Source organism: Salmo salar, chromosome 07 (genome assembly GCF_965601325.2).
Source record: "Salmo salar chromosome 07, fSalSal1, whole genome shotgun sequence".
Classification (NCBI taxonomy): Eukaryota; Metazoa; Chordata; class Actinopteri; order Salmoniformes; family Salmonidae; genus Salmo; species Salmo salar.
This window is the reverse complement of record NC_138297.1, coordinates 75439834-75456390: the sequence shown is the minus strand read 5'-3', so window position 1 is coordinate 75456390 and position 16557 is coordinate 75439834. Positions and strand designations below refer to the sequence as shown.

At 51.4% G+C, this 16557-nt stretch overlaps 1 protein-coding gene across 2 annotated transcripts in view; it reads left to right on the top strand.

Moving 5' to 3' along the window:
- Positions 1-340: 340 nt before the first annotated feature.
- The window catches only part of LOC106595395 (uncharacterized protein KIAA0930 homolog), a 78427-nt gene continuing 62210 nt past the window's right edge, over positions 341-16557 (top strand). For both annotated transcript variants that reach the window (XM_082978092.1, XM_082978093.1), the window contains exon 1: positions 341-946. In XM_082978092.1, coding sequence (XP_082834218.1) covers positions 796-946 — 151 coding nt within the window. In that variant the 5' untranslated portion in view covers positions 341-795. The remainder of the gene's footprint in view (positions 947-16557) is intronic.

Sequence of the window (16557 nt, the reverse complement as noted above, 5' to 3'; positions counted from 1 at the left end):
CCTACTGTACTGTCTGTACCCTACTGTACTGTCTGTACCCTACTGTACCCTACGGTACTGTCTGTACTCTACTGTACCCTACTGTACTGGCTGTACTCTACTGTACCCTACTGTACTGTCTGTACTCTACTGTACCCTACTGTACTGGCTGAGCTGCAATTCACAGTTGTCGATTGTCGGTGGGGGAAAAAAACAACAATAAACAGTCATATAAATAATTTAATGTAGAACTTGGAGGAACCCTGAAAACTGAAAGAACGTCTCGTACCAATTCCGTCATCTTCGGAGAACACCACGAGCTCGCACCGAATATCCGCTGCCCCCTCCCGGTCAGCTCGAGACCAACGGAAACGGTCATAGACCTGTCCCGTTGATCCACACGAGAGAAACGTATCTAAAAGAGAAACATGCATTAGATTTGTTACAACGTGTCTGATATTTGACTGTTTGTCTAGAATAGAAACGTTCAACCAAATATCCCTTTCTGAGAACTCGACGGAAATGGGGACTTTTCCTTTAAATGTTGTCAGTTGTTGTGTATAATATCCAGGAAGTGTGAGGATTCCTCCCCAGCTGATCTACAGAGCCAGACGGAAGTCTCCTACTCAGGGCTTTTAACGGTGACCGGACAAGGAGACAGTGCTGTTCGGGAAATACTGTCTGGAATTAATCCCGTGGATTATCAGTGGAGACACGGCCCGGTATCCCCCCCCACCGCCTCGGTCTTTTTCTCCCGGTCGGTCGGTCGGTCGGGTGGATCTGCCGCGGTAGGACTGTCATGATCCCGGGCTGGGAATGGCATCGTTTCCCAGTGTTTGTAAGAAGGTCGGACCGGTGGAGGAGGAGGAGGAGAACGGAGAACCGGACCGTTCTCTACAAGACATGTTGAAGGCGATAACCGACGAACGGAACCGTCTTACTATCAGACAAGAAATCAGTGGACTTGGTGAGTTATTGTGCACAGTGGAATTGATTTAGGTTGGTGTGTGGCCTATCGCGTCTGGTAATATCACGCTTCCACCTCATCACTTTATGACTGTCATTTATAATGGACAAACTCTCCAAAAACCCTTGTTATTTATTATCTGTAGGGTTTTCAGCAGTTAAACCGAGCTTTTCTCCGCGGTTGGTTGCTTGGGAACTAGACTACAAATTCCCGACTGTTTTAACGTTTAGAAACATCATTCTAAGATATCATCAGCGAGAGAGAATATTTTCTATTAGAAATGACACCCTTACTGAAGCAGTTTAGCACAGATCTAGCTGAGGAAGTACACTTCTCCCCCAGCGATGCTTACCCACAGGTGTTCAGAACATGCTGCATGTAAACTGTTGGTCTCTATGTTTTTAATGAGCTGAAATCAAAAGATCACAGAAATGTTCCAGACGCACAAAAAAAAAAAAACGTTTATTTCAAATGTTTTTTTGCACAACTTTGTTTAAGTCCATGTTAGTGAGCATTTCTCCTTTACCAAGATAATCCATCCACATGATAGATGTGGCATATCATGAAGCTGATTTTAAAACAGCATGATCATTACACAGGTGCACCTTGTGCTTGGGGACAATAAAAGGCCGCTCTAAAATGTGCAGTTTTGTCACAACAACACAATGCTACAGATGTGTACATTTTTGAGGGAGCGTGAAATTGGCTTGCTGACTGTAGGAATGTCCACCAGAGCTGTTGCCAGAGGATTGAATGTTAATTTCTCTACCATAAGCCGCCTCCAAAGTCGTTTTAGAGAATTTGGCCGTACGTCCAACCGGTCTCACAACCTGCAGACCACGTGTAACCATGGCAGCCCAGGACCCCCACATCCGGCTTCTTCACCTGCGGGATCGTTCTCAGATCAGCCACCCGGACAGCTGATGAAACTAAGGAGTATTTCAGTCTGTAATAAAGCCCTTTTGTGGGGGGGAAAACTCATTCTGATTGGCTGGGCCTAACTCCCCAATGGGTGGGCCTATGCCCTCTCCTGCCCGGTCATGTGAAATCCATAGACTAGGGCCTCGTTTATTTAATATGAACTGTAAACTCAGTAAAATCGTTGACATTGTTGTATGTTTCATTTTTATATTTTGATTCAATATAATTATCACAGATGGCTGCATATGTCTTCCATAAACAAGCGATTTTTAACATTGAGATATGGCCGCGTGGGAACACTAACCCTATAAACGTGTGTACTAATTTAACTAGGGCTGTCAAACTATTCAAATAATTCATTTAGTTAATGGCAATTTAATCTTTGTATTGTTTATTTTGAAGCAGTGCATTGTGTCACAGGCGTACTATGCTTTAATTGTAAAGGGACGGAAACACAAAATTATCTACATTCACCGTAAACAACAACAAACGTTTTCTAACATGGCTACGGCTGTCAATGTTTCAGTAGGTCTAATCAATGTTTCAGTAGGTCTGGTCAATGTTTCAGTAGGTCTGGTCAATGTTTCAGTAGGTCTGGTCAATGTTTCAGTAGGTCTGATCAATGTTTCAGTAGGTCTGATCAATGTTTCAGTAGGTCTGCTCCCTCTGATCAATGTTTCAGTATGTCTACTCCCTCTGATCAATGTTTCAGTAGGTCTGATCAATGTTTCAGTAGGTCTGCTCCCTCTGATCAATGTTTCAGTAGGTCTACTCCCTCTGATCAATGTTTCAGCAGGTCTACTCCCTCTGATCAATGTTTCAGCAGGTCTGATCAATGTTTCAGTAGGTATGCTCCCTCTGATCAATGTTTCAGTAGATCTGATCAATGTTTCAGCAGGTCTACTCCCTCTGATCAATGTTTCAGCAGGTCTACTCCCTCTGATCAATGTTTCAGCAGGTCTGATCAATGTTTCAGTAGGTATGCTCCCTCTGATCAATGTTTCAGTAGGTCTGATCAATGTTTCAGCAGGTCTACTCCCTCTGATCAATGTTTCAGTAGGTCTGATCAATGTTTCAGTAGGTCTGATCAATGTTTCAGTAGGTCTACTCCCTCTGATCAATGTTTCAGTAGGTCTGATCAATGTTTCAGTAGGTCTGATCAATGTTTCAGTAGGTCTGCTCCCTCTGATCAATGTTTCAGCAGGTCTGATCAATGTTTCAGTAGGTCTGCTCCCTCTGATCAATGTTTCAGTAGGTCTGATCAATGTTTCAGTAGGTCTACTCCCTCTGATCAATGTTTCAGCAGGTCTGATCAATGTTTCAGTAGGTCTACTCCCTCTGATCAATGTTTCAGTAGGTCTGATCAATGTTTCAGCAGGTCTACTCCCTCTGATCAATGTTTCAGTAGGTCTGATCAATGTTTCAGCAGGTCTACTCCCTCTGATCAATGTTTCAGCAGGTCTGATCAATGTTTCAGTAGGTATGCTCCCTCTGATCAATGTTTCAGTAGGTCTGATCAATGTTTCAGCAGGTCTACTCCCTCTGATCAATGTTTCAGTAGGTCTGATCAATGTTTCAGTAGGTCTACTCCCTCTGATCAATGTTTCAGCAGGTCTGATCAATGTTTCAGTAGGTCTACTCCCTCTGATCAATGTTTCAGTAGACCAGTAGTTTGATAAACACGTCATTTGGGGGGAAAAAAAGTTGCGACATGCAAGTAGTTTAAAATGGCCCGCGACACGCGCACCAATCTGCAGCAGAAAGACACAAACATTGCAAGTCTTTACTGCAGCCGTGATCCGTGTTCTGCGTTTTAAAAGGTTCTGTTTGGAAACACGTGCGCTTAGAGAGGTTCCATGCTGTGAAGAAAATGGAGGCACGATTAATGGCGTCAACAATTTACGGCGATAAACATGTCACGGGTTATTTAGGCTTTAACATTGACAGACCTCCATTTTAATTTTATTTAGGTAGCCTAGTGGTTAGAGTGGAGGGGCGGCAGGTAGCCTAGTGGTTAGAGTGGAGGGGTGGCAGGTAGCCTAGTGGTTAGAGTGGAGGGGTGGCAGGTAGCCTAGTGGTTAGAGTGTAGGGGGGGGCAGGTAGCCTAGTGGTTAGAGTGGAGGGGCGGCAGGTAGCCTAGTGGTTAGAGAGTTGGGCCAGTAACCGAAAGGTTGCTGGAACGAATCCCCGAGCTGACAAGGTAAAAAATCTGTTGTTCTGCCCTCTGAACAAGGCAGTTACCCCACTGTTCCCCGGTAGGCCGTCATTGTAAATAAGAATTTGTTCTTAACTGACTTGCCAAGTTAAATAAAAGGTTAAATAAAAAAGTATTTATTGCTGATATGAAAGAGAGGTTCCTTTTATGTTTCAGAAACCGCAGGATGCGATGCCCGATGCTCTGAACGTTAAAACCGATCTTAACAAAACTCCCCCGGTCATCTGTCCCGTCTCTGAACGTTAAAACCGATCTTAACAAAACTCCCCCGGTCATCTGTCCCGTCTCTGAAACTTCTCCATTTCCTAACGCTGTAAGCTCCACATGCCCTGTTTCCTGAAACAAATCACATTGCTTCATGGACAGCTAGTCTGTCTGTGTGTTTTCATAGTGCACCTACCAGTGGACCGATGAGGTAGCCACTCAATGGCCCTAAACTGTCGGCTATAGTGTTGTAGACCTTGTGATAGTCCATGTGAATATTATTGGATCACCAGGCCACCAGACTTGTCCCTGGCCAGGAGAAAGGGAGGGGAATTCTATCTGTTTGAGATCTGGATGTTCAACTTTGGCATCAGGAAGTTTTATTTTTGGACCTTTTTTGAAAACCACATGATAGAAACATTTGAAATATTTAATGTTTTCAGGCTATAGCAACCGCAGGGAACTGGGATTGTGAACTGTGTTTTTATTATTTCAATGTTTCTGTACCACCGCTGCCTCCTAAAATAGGCCATTCTCATTGTAATGTCACCCACAGCTGCACACCTGCCTAAAGGCAAATTATCATATGAAGGGCATGAGCTCCAGCAAAGGTTATTCATGAATAAAAATGAACCCAAATCGTTTATTTTTAAAAGCAGCCTGGAAAGCATCTGCTGTGGAAACAACATGGGTGTATTCATTAGTGCACATCGGGGGGGGAAAAACACAAACTTTTTTTTGCACAATTTCAGGTATGTCCCTTTTTTTACGTTTCAGCTCCTGTGTTTTTTTTCCGTTTTGCCTCCCCGTGATCACACCCCGCGCTCGTCACCAGGCCTCTAGTTGGAGACGAGGGCGTGTGGGTATATGGCCGATATACCACGGCTAAGGGCTGTTCTTAGGCATGTTGTGCTGTTCAAGATGACACATTCCTGTAAAATGAGCCTTTTGTAATGAGCATCAGGTGTATTCTACTGTCACTACTGTGAATACTGTATTTTATTTAACCTTTTTATTTAACTCGGCAAATCAGTTAAGAACAAATTCTTATTTACAATGACGGCCTACCGGGGAACAGTGGGTTAACTGCCTTGTTCAGGGGGCAGAACGACAGATTTTTTACCTTGTCAGCTCGGGGATTCGTTCCAGCAACCTTTCGGATACTAGGCTACCTGCCTCTAACCACTAGGCTACCTGCCTCTAACCACTAGTCTACCTGCCTCTAACCACTAGGCTACCTGTCTCTAACCACTAGGCTACCTGCCTCTAACCACTAGGCTACCTGCCTCTAACCACTAGGCTACCTGCCTCTAACCACTAGGCTACCTGCCTCTAACCACTAGGCTACCTGCCTCTAACCACTAGGCCACTAGGCTACCTGCCTCTAACCACTAGTCTACCTGCCTCTAACCACTAGGCTACCTGTCTCTAACCACTAGGCTACCTGCCTCTAACCACTAGGCTACCTGCCTCTAACCACTAGGCTACCTGCCTCTAACCACTAGGCTACCTGCCTCTAACCACTAGGCTACCTGCCTCTAACCACTAGGCCACTAGGCTACCTGCCTCTAACCACTAGGCCACTAGGCCACCTGCCTCTAACCACTAGGCTACCTGCCTCTAACCACTAGGCTACCTGCCTCTAACCACTAGGCCACCTGCCTCTAACCACTAGGCCACCTGCCTCTAACCACTAGGCCACCTGGTGCCTCTAACCACTAGGCCACCTGCCGCCCCCTCTAACCACTAGGCCACCTGCCGCCCCCTCTAACCACTAGGCTACCTGCCGCCCCCTCTAACCACTAGGCTACCTGCCGCCCCCTCTAACCACTAGGCTACCTGCCGCCCCCTCTAACCACTAGGCTACCAGCCGCCCCCTCTAACCACTAGGCTACCTGCCGCCCCCTCTAACCACTAGGCTACCTGCTCTAACCACTAGGCTACCTGCTCTAACCACTAGGCTACCTGCTCTAACCACTAGGCTACCTGCCGCCCCCTCTAACCACTAGGCTACCTGCTCTAACCACTAGGCTACCTGCTCTAACCACTAGGCTACCTGCCGCCCCCTCTAACCACTAGGCTACCTGCCGCCCCCTCTAACCACTAGGCTACCTGCTCTAACCACTAGGCTACCTGCCGCCCCCTCTAACCACTAGGCTACCTGCCGCCCCCTCTAACCACTAGGCTACCTGCCGCCCCCTCTAACCACTAGGCTACCTGCCTCCCCCTCTAACCACTAGGCTACCTGCCGCCCCCTCTAACCACTAGGCTACCTGCCGCCCCCTCTAACCACTAGGCTACCTGCCGCCCCCTCTAACCACTAGGCTACCTGCCGCCCCCTCTAACCACTAGGCTACCTGCCGCCCCCTCTAACCACTAGGCTACCTGCCGCCCCCTCTAACCACTAGGCTACCTGCCGCCCCCTCTAACCACTAGGCTACCTGCCGCCCCCTCTAACCACTAGGCTACCTGCCGCCCCCTCTAACCACTAGGCTACCTGCCGCCCCCTCTAACCACTAGGCTACCTGCCGCCCCCTCTAACCACTAGGCTACCTGCTCTAACCACTAGGCTACCTGCTCTAACCACTAGGCTACCTGCCGCCCCCTCTAACCACTAGGCTACCTGCCGCCCCCTCTAACCACTAGGCTACCTGCTCTAACCACTAGGCTACCTGCTCTAACCACTAGGCTACCTGCCGCCCCCTCTAACCACTAGGCTACCTGCCGCCCCCTCTAACCACTAGGCTACCTGCTCTAACCACTAGGCTACCTGCCGCCCCCTCTAACCACTAGGCTACCTGCCGCCCCCTCTAACCACTAGGCTACCTGCCGCCCCCTCTAACCACTAGGCTACCTGCCTCCCCCTCTAACCACTAGGCTACCTGCCGCCCCCTCTAACCACTAGGCTACCTGCCGCCCCCTCTAACCACTAGGCTACCTGCCGCCCCCTCTAACCACTAGGCTACCTGCCGCCCCCTCTAACCACTAGGCTACCTGCCGCCCCCTCTAACCACTAGGCTACCTGCCGCCCCCTCTAACCACTAGGCTACCTGCCGCCCCCTCTAACCACTAGGCTACCTGCCGCCCCCTGTAACCACTAGGCTACCTGCCGCCCCCTCTAACCACTAGGCTACCTGTGTCAAGGTGAATGCAACATCTAGGCTAGTCTACAGAAAAGCAAATGGTTTCAACAGCGTAACCTGAGGGATGACCTCAGAACACTAATCTGCATTTTACACTGGAAACGGTGGGGATTTGCCAAGCGTTTGTTTGTCTGTCAGTAGTGGTATTGTTCTGTCACGGACGTGTCATCTGTATTCTGGGGTCAATATGGCGTCGCCGCGGAGAGCGCCGGGGTCTCCTCGTGTCAATATGGCGTCGCCGCAGAGAGCGCTGGGGTCTCCTCGTGTCAATATGGCGTCGCCGCAGAGAGCGCCGGGTCTCCTCGTGTCAATATGGCGTCGCCGCAGAGAGCGCCGGGTCTCCTCGTGTCAATATGGCGTCGCCGCAGAGAGCGCCGGGTCTCCTCGTGTCAATATGGCGTCGACGCAGAGAGCGCCGGGTCTCCTCGTGTCAATATGGCGTCGCCGCAGAGAGCGCCGGGTCTCCTCGTGTCAATATGGCGTCGACGCAGAGAGCGCCGGGTCTCCTCGTGTCAATATGGCGTCGACGCAGAGAGCGCCGGGTCTCCTCGTGTCAATATGGCGTCGACGCAGAGAGCGCCGGGTCTCCTCGTGTCAATATGGCGTCGCCGCAGAGAGCGCCGGGTCTCCTCGTGTCAATATGGTGTCGCCGCAGAGAGCGCCGGGTCTCCTCGTGTCAATATGGCGTCGACGCAGAGAGCGCCGGGTCTCCTTGTGTCAATATGGCGTCGCCGCAGAGAGCGCCGGGGTCTCCTCATCTCAGTGTCTTTCTCTTGTTCTCTATCTGTCTTTCTCTCAGAGACATTTTACACATCTAATCAATAGCTCTGTTACTGTTATCACTGAAGGATTAGGATGGATGGATGGACGGACGGACGGACGGACGGATGGATAATGACTAGTTATAACGCAGTATGAATAGCCAGTGTCTGGGACAAGGTAGCACGATCTGGTGAACAGATCAAGGTTCTGTAGCCGCAGGCAGAACAGCAGAGACTGGATCAGCAGCACCACCAGGTGGACTGGAGACAGGGGACAGCCAGGAGTCATCAGACCAGGTAAGTCCTGAGGGATGGTCCTCGGGCTCAGGTCCTTCTGGAGGTGTGAGAGAGTGAGAGTGAGAGAGAATTAGATGGAGCATATCGAAGATCAGACAATACAGCAGAATGACGCCAGATAAGACAGACTGACAGGTGATGGGGTCCCTGTCTGGTGATGGGGGGGGGGGGGGGGGTCCCTGTCTGGTGATGGGGGGGGTCCCTGTCTGGTGATGGGGGGGGGGGGGAGTAGTGCAGAACCCTTTTTCTCTATGTGGGATGTAAAAACAGGAACAGCATCATCCGCTGTGAAAGCCTCCCCTCTAACCGCGGCTTTCCGAAGGTTATTAAAGGTTACAGACCACCAAGGTGTTTACCACCATTTCTGTTGTTGATTGGCTGCAACACGTTGTTCTGTAGCGCTGTGGGGCCCCTGCTTGGCGCTGTGGGGCCCCTGCTTGGCGCTGTGGGGCCCCTGCTTGGCGCTGTGGGGCCCCTGCTTGGCGCTGTGGGGCCCCTGCTTGGCGCTGTGGGGCCCCTGCTTGGCGCTGTGGGGCCCCTGCTTGGCCGTGATGTGGAGTCAGTGCCAGTCAGATGCAGGATGGTATGAGGACTCTACTGTCTCTATAGGACCCCGGTCCCCTGTTATCAAGAATGCTGTCTGTCCGCGCCCATAGGAACCAAACAGATGGATTTTTTGGGTTCGTAGTCTGTGTGGAGTGTGTCTATAATTTGGCAAACACATCTGTCGACCCGTCAAGAGTTGAACTCATCTGAACATTTTTTTCTTTCCGTAAAAATGCATGGACACGTCATCTCCCATTTTGAGGAAGCTTTTGGATATCACGGATACAGATCAACGGGCCAGTTGGCCACGGCCCTATGACTCTGACTCCCTGCCCCACTACCCAGTCCTCTACTCTAGTTACTGATGGCCACGGCCCTATGACTCTGACTCCCTGCCCCACTACCCAGTCCTCTCCTCTAGTTACTGATGGCCACGGCCCTATGACTCTGACTCCCTGCCCCACTACCCAGTCCTCTCCTCTAGTTACTGATGGCCACGGCCCTATGACTCTGACTCCCTGCCCCACTACCCAGTCCTCTCCTCTAGTTACTGATGGCCACGGCCCTATGACTCTGACTCCCTGCCCCACTACCCAGTCCTCTCCTCTAGTTACTGATGGCCACGGCCCTATGACTCTGACTCCCTGCCCCACTACCCAGTCCTCTCCTCTAGTTACTGATGGCCACGGCCCTATGACTCTGACTCCCTGCCCCACTACCCAGTCCTCTCCTCTAGTTACTGATGGCCACGGCCCTATGACTCTGACTCCCTGCCCCACTACCCAGTCCTCTCCTCTAGTTACTGATGGCCACGGCCCTATGACTCTGACTCCCTGCCCCACTACCCAGTCCTCTACTCTAGTTACTGATGGCCACGGCCCTATGACTCTGACTCCCTGCCCCACTACCCAGTCCTCTCCTCTAGTTACTGATGGCCACGGCCCTATGACTCTGACTCCCTGCCCCACTACCCAGTCCTCTCCTCTAGTTACTGATGGCCACGGCCCTATGACTCTGACTCCCTGCCCCACTACCCAGTCCTCTCCTCTAGTTACTGATGGCCACGGCCCTATGACTCTGACTCCCTGCCCCACTACCCAGTCCTCTACTCTAGTTACTGATGGCCACGGCCCTATGACTCTGACTCCCTGCCCCACTACCCAGTCCTCTCCTCTAGTTACTGATGGCCACGGCCCTATGACTCTGACTCCCTGCCCCACTACCCAGTCCTCTCCTCTAGTTACTGATGGCCACGGCCCTATGACTCTGACTCCCTGCCCCACTACCCAGTCCTCTCCTCTAGTTACTGATGGCCACGGCCCTATGACTCTGACTCCCTGCCCCACTACCCAGTCCTCTCCTCTAGTTACTGATGGCCACGGCCCTATGACTCCCTGCCCCACTACCCAGTCCTCTACTCTAGTTACTGATGGCCACGGCCCTATGACTCTGACTCCCTGCCCCACTACCCAGTCCTCTACTCTAGTTACTGATGGCCACGGCCCTATGACTCTGACTCCCTGCCCCACTACCCAGTCCTCTACTCTAGTTACTGATGGCCACGGCCCTATGACTCTGACTCCCTGCCCCACTACCCAGTCCTCTACTCTAGTTACTGATGGCCACGGCCCTATGACTCTGACTCCCTGCCCCACTACCCAGTCCTCTCCTCTAGTTACTGATGGCCACGGCCCTATGACTCTGACTCCCTGCCCCACTACCCAGTCCTCTACTCTAGTTACTGATGGCCACGGCCCTATGACTCTGACTCCCTGCCCCACTACCCAGTCCTCTCCTCTAGTTACTGATGGCCACGGCCCTATGACTCCCCTGCCCCACTACCCAGTCCTCTCCTCTAGTTACTGATGGCCACGGCCCTATGACTCTGACTCCCTGCCCCACTACCCAGTCCTCTACTCTAGTTACTGATGGCCACGGCCCTATGACTCCCTGCCCCACTACCCAGTCCTCTCCTCTAGTTACTGATGGCCACGGCCCTATGACTCTGACTCCCTGCCCCACTACCCAGTCCTCTCCTCTAGTTACTGATGGCCACGGCCCTATGACTCTGACTCCCTGCCCCACTACCCAGTCCTCTCCTCTAGTTACTGATGGCCACGGCCCTATGACTCCCCTGCCCCACTACCCAGTCCTCTACTCTAGTTACTGATGGCCACGGCCCTATGACTCTGACTCCCTGCCCCACTACCCAGTCCTCTCCTCTAGTTACTGATGGCCACGGCCCTATGACTCCCCTGCCCCACTACCCAGTCCTCTACTCTAGTTACTGATGGCCACGGCCCTATGACTCTGACTCCCTGCCCCACTACCCAGTCCTCTACTCTAGTTACTGATGGCCACGGCCCTATGACTCCCTGCCCCACTACCCAGTCCTCTCCTCTAGTTACTGATGGCCACGGCCCTATGACTCTGACTCCCTGCCCCACTACCCAGTCCTCTACTCTAGTTACTGATGGCCACGGCCCTATGACTCTGACTCCCTGCCCCACTACCCAGTCCTCTCCTCTAGTTACTGATGGCCACGGCCCTATGACTCTGACTCCCTGCCCCACTACCCAGTCCTCTCCTCTAGTTACTGATGGCCACGGCCCTATGACTCTGACTCCCTGCCCCACTACCCAGTCCTCTCCTCTAGTTACTGATGGCCACGGCCCTATGACTCTGACTCCCTGCCCCACTACCCAGTCCTCTACTCTAGTTACTGATGGCCACGGCCCTATGACTCCCTGCCCCACTACCCAGTCCTCTCCTCTAGTTACTGATGGCCACGGCCCTATGACTCTGACTCCCTGCCCCACTACCCAGTCCTCTCCTCTAGTTACTGATGGCCACGGCCCTATGACTCTGACTCCCTGCCCCACTACCCAGTCCTCTCCTCTAGTTACTGATGGCCACGGCCCTATGACTCTGACTCCCTGCCCCACTACCCAGTCCTCTACTCTAGTTACTGATGGCCACGGCCCTATGACTCGCCCCTGCCCCACTACCCAGTCCTCTCCTCTAGTTACTGATGGCCACGGCCCTATGACTCTGACTCCCTGCCCCACTACCCAGTCCTCTCCTCTAGTTACTGATGGCCACGGCCCTATGACTCCCTGCCCCACTACCCAGTCCTCTACTCTAGTTACTGATGGCCACGGCCCTATGACTCTGACTCCCTGCCCCACTACCCAGTCCTCTACTCTAGTTACTGATGGCCACGGCCCTATGACTCCCTGCCCCACTACCCAGTCCTCTCCTCTAGTTACTGATGGCCACGGCCCTATGACTCCCTGCCCCACTACCCAGTCCTCTACTCTAGTTACTGATGGCCACGGCCCTATGACTCTGACTCCCTGCCCCACTACCCAGTCCTCTACTCTAGTTACTGATGGCCACGGCCCTATGACTCTGACTCCCTGCCCCACTACCCAGTCCTCTCCTCTAGTTACTGATGGCCACGGCCCTATGACTCCCTGCCCCACTACCCAGTCCTCTACTCTAGTTACTGATGGCCACGGCCCTATGACTCTGACTCCCTGCCCCACTACCCAGTCCTCTACTCTAGTTACTGATGGCCACGGCCCTATGACTCTGACTCCCTGCCCCACTACCCAGTCCTCTACTCTAGTTACTGATGGCCACGGCCCTATGACTCTGACTCCCTGCCCCACTACCCAGTCCTCTCCTCTAGTTACTGATGGCCACGGCCCTATGACTCTGACTCCCTGCCCCACTACCCAGTCCTCTACTCTAGTTACTGATGGCCACGGCCCTATGACTCTGACTCCCTGCCCCACTACCCAGTCCTCTCCTCTAGTTACTGATGGCCACGGCCCTATGACTCTGACTCCCTGCCCCACTACCCAGTCCTCTCCTCTAGTTACTGATGGCCACGGCCCTATGACTCTGACTCCCTGCCCCACTACCCAGTCCTCTACTCTAGTTACTGATGGCCACGGCCCTATGACTCCCTGCCCCACTACCCAGTCCTCTCCTCTAGTTACTGATGGCCACGGCCCTATGACTCTGACTCCCTGCCCCACTACCCAGTCCTCTACTCTAGTTACTGATGGCCACGGCCCTATGACTCTGACTCCCTGCCCCACTACCCAGTCCTCTCCTCTAGTTACTGATGGCCACGGCCCTATGACTCTGACTCCCTGCCCCACTACCCAGTCCTCTCCTCTAGTTACTGATGGCCACGGCCCTATGACTCTGACTCCCTGCCCCACTACCCAGTCCTCTCCTCTAGTTACTGATGGCCACGGCCCTATGACTCTGACTCCCTGCCCCACTACCCAGTCCTCTACTCTAGTTACTGATGGCCACGGCCCTATGACTCTGACTCCCTGCCCCACTACCCAGTCCTCTACTCTAGTTACTGATGGCCACGGCCCTATGACTCTGACTCCCTGCCCCACTACCCAGTCCTCTACTCTAGTTACTGATGGCCACGGCCCTATGACTCTGACTCCCTGCCCCACTACCCAGTCCTCTCCTCTAGTTACTGATGGCCACGGCCCTATGACTCTGACTCCCTGCCCCACTACCCAGTCCTCTCCTCTAGTTACTGATGCTGTATGAGCATCTTGAGGAGGACTGCAGGTTATAATGAGGTCCTGTATCATATCTCTCTCTTTCTCTCTTTGTATTTCTCTTTCTCTCTCTTTGTCTTTGTCTTTCTCGCTCTCTCTGTCTTTCTCTCGCTCTCTGTCTTTCTCTTTCTCTCTCTCTCTCCTCTCTGTCTCTCTCTCATATAGAGGGACCTACTGTCTGTCTGATATCTATTGGCAGGAGTCTTCAATGGGAGGCTGTTAACCAACCAACAAGGGACTCAATATGTTTTAGTTTAGACAACGTTCACGTCCTCAGTGAGGAGATATATTTAGCAGCAATTCCAGTACATACAGACAACATCCCATAAACAAGCACAACACATACCAGAGGATTATGGGCAGTTTTAAACATGTCCTCTCTTCGTTCTACTACAGTCATGATTTAGACCGTCAGAGTTCTTTGGACAAGCCAGCGATAACCAGTTAACACCTTGTTAGTCTTCTCTGGGATGTCAGACAGTCTTAGAAGACTGTCTTATCTCTGTGATCAGGTAGCGCGTGTGTGTGTGTGTGTGTGTGTGTGTGTGTGTGTGTGTGTGTGTGTGTGTGTGTGTGTGTGTGTGTGTGTGTTCCTCTGTGACAACAGAGGAACACAGTGTTATATGTGTTCCTCATATAACAGTGTTATATGTTGTAGTTTCCTGTTTTGACAGACCGCATCAGAGCGTTGGTCTTGTAGTATAAAAGTCAACTGAAATAGTTGTAATAGAAATAGTCACATTTATAGCCTAACATTTTTTGACTGAGGAGAAACACAAGAATAGATTTTAGTGATTTCTACCTCTCCTGTTGTTATGAGTTGTTCTGGAAAAGTGTTCAGGAACAGAACAGAGCTGAGAGGAGCTGTAGTCCGTATATAGACCAGGGCTTTATTAACGTCTCTCTGGGAGAGGAGCTCTACTCCATATATAGACCAGGGCTTTATTAACATCTCTCTGGGAGAGAGAGGAGCTCTACTCCATATATAGACCAGGGCTTTATTAACGTCTCTCTGGGAGAGAGAGGAGCTCTACTCCATATATAGACCAGGGCTTTATTAACATCTCTCTGGGAGAGAGAGGAGCTCTACTCCATATATAGACCAGGGCTTTATCAATGTCTCTCTGGGAGAGAGAGGAGCTCTACTCCATATATAGACCAGGGCTTTATTAACGTCTCTCTGGGAGAGGAGCTCTACTCCATATATAGACCAGGGCTTTATTAACGTCTCTCTGGGAGAGGAGCTCTACTCCATATATAGACCAGGGCTTTATTAACGTCTCTCTGGGAGAGGAGCTCTACTCCATATATAGACCAGGGCTTTATTAACGTCTCTCTGGGAGAGAGAGGAGCTCTACTCCATATATAGACCAGGGCTTTATTAACGTCTCTCTGGGAGAGGAGCTCTACTCCATATATAGACCAGGGCTTTATCAACGTCTATCTGGGAGAGGAGCTCTACTCCATATGTAGACCAGGGCTTTATTAACGTCTCTCTGGGAGAGGAGCTCTACTGCATATGTAGACCAGGGCTTTATTAACGTCTCTCTGGGAGAGGAGCTCTACTCCATATATAGACCAGGGCTTTATTAACGTCTCTCTGGGAGAGAGAGGAGCTCTACTCCATATATAGACCAGGGCTTTATCAATGTCTCTCTGGGAGAGAGAGGAGCTCTACTCCATATATAGACCAGGGCTTTATTAACGTCTCTCTGGGAGAGGAGCTCTACTCCATATATAGACCAGGGCTTTATTAACGTCTCTCTGGGAGAGGAGCTCTACTCCATATATAGACCAGGGCTTTATTAACGTCTCTCTGGGAGAGGAGCTCTACTCCATATATAGACCAGGGCTTTATTAACGTCTCTCTCTGGGAGAGGAGCTCTACTCCATATATAGACCAGGGCTTTATCAATGTCTCTCTGGGAGAGAGAGGAGCTCTACTCCATATATAGACCAGGGCTTTATTAACGTCTCTCTGGGAGAGAGAGGAGCTCTACTCCATATATAGACCAGGGCTTTATTAACGTCTCTCTGGGAGAGGAGCTCTACTCCATATATAGACCAGGGCTTTATTAACGTCTCTCTGGGAGAGAGAGGAGCTCTACTCCATATATAGACCAGGGCTTTATTAACGTCTCTCTGGGAGAGAGAGGAGCTCTACTCCATATATAGACCAGGGCTTTATTAATGTCTCTCTGGGAGAGGAGCTCTACTCCATATATAGACCAGGGCTTTATTAACGTCTCTCTGGGAGAGAGAGGAGCTCTACTCCATATATAGACCAGGGCTTTATCAACGTCTCTCTGGGAGAGAGAGGAGCTCTACTCCATATATAGACCAGGGCTTTATTAACGTCTCTCTGGGAGAGGAGCTCTACTCCATATATAGACCAGGGCTTTATTAACGTCTCTCTGGGAGAGAGAGGAGCTCTACTCCATATATAGACCAGGGCTTTATTAACATCTCTCTGGTGCTGCTGTTCACTAGTAGTAGACCTACCAGGCTGGTGGTGGATTACAGGAGAGGACCTACCAGGCTGGTGGTGGATTACAGGGATTACAGGAGAGGGCCTACCAGGCTGGTGGTGGATTACAGGGATTACAGGAGAGGGCCTACCAGTCTGGTGGTGGATTACAGGGATTACAGGAGAGGGCCTACCAGTCTGGTGGTGGATTACAGGAGAGGGCCTACCAGGCTGGTGGTGGATTACAGGAGAGGGCCTACCAGGCTGGTGGTGGATTACAGGAGAGGGCCTACCAGGCTGGTGGTGGATTACAGGGATTACAGGAGAGGGCCTAGCAGGCTGGTGGTGGATTACAGGGATTACAGGAGAGGGCCTACCAGGCTGGTGGTGGATTACAGGGATTACAGGAGAGGGCCTACCAGGCTGGTGGTGGATTACAGGAGAGGGCCTACCAGGCTG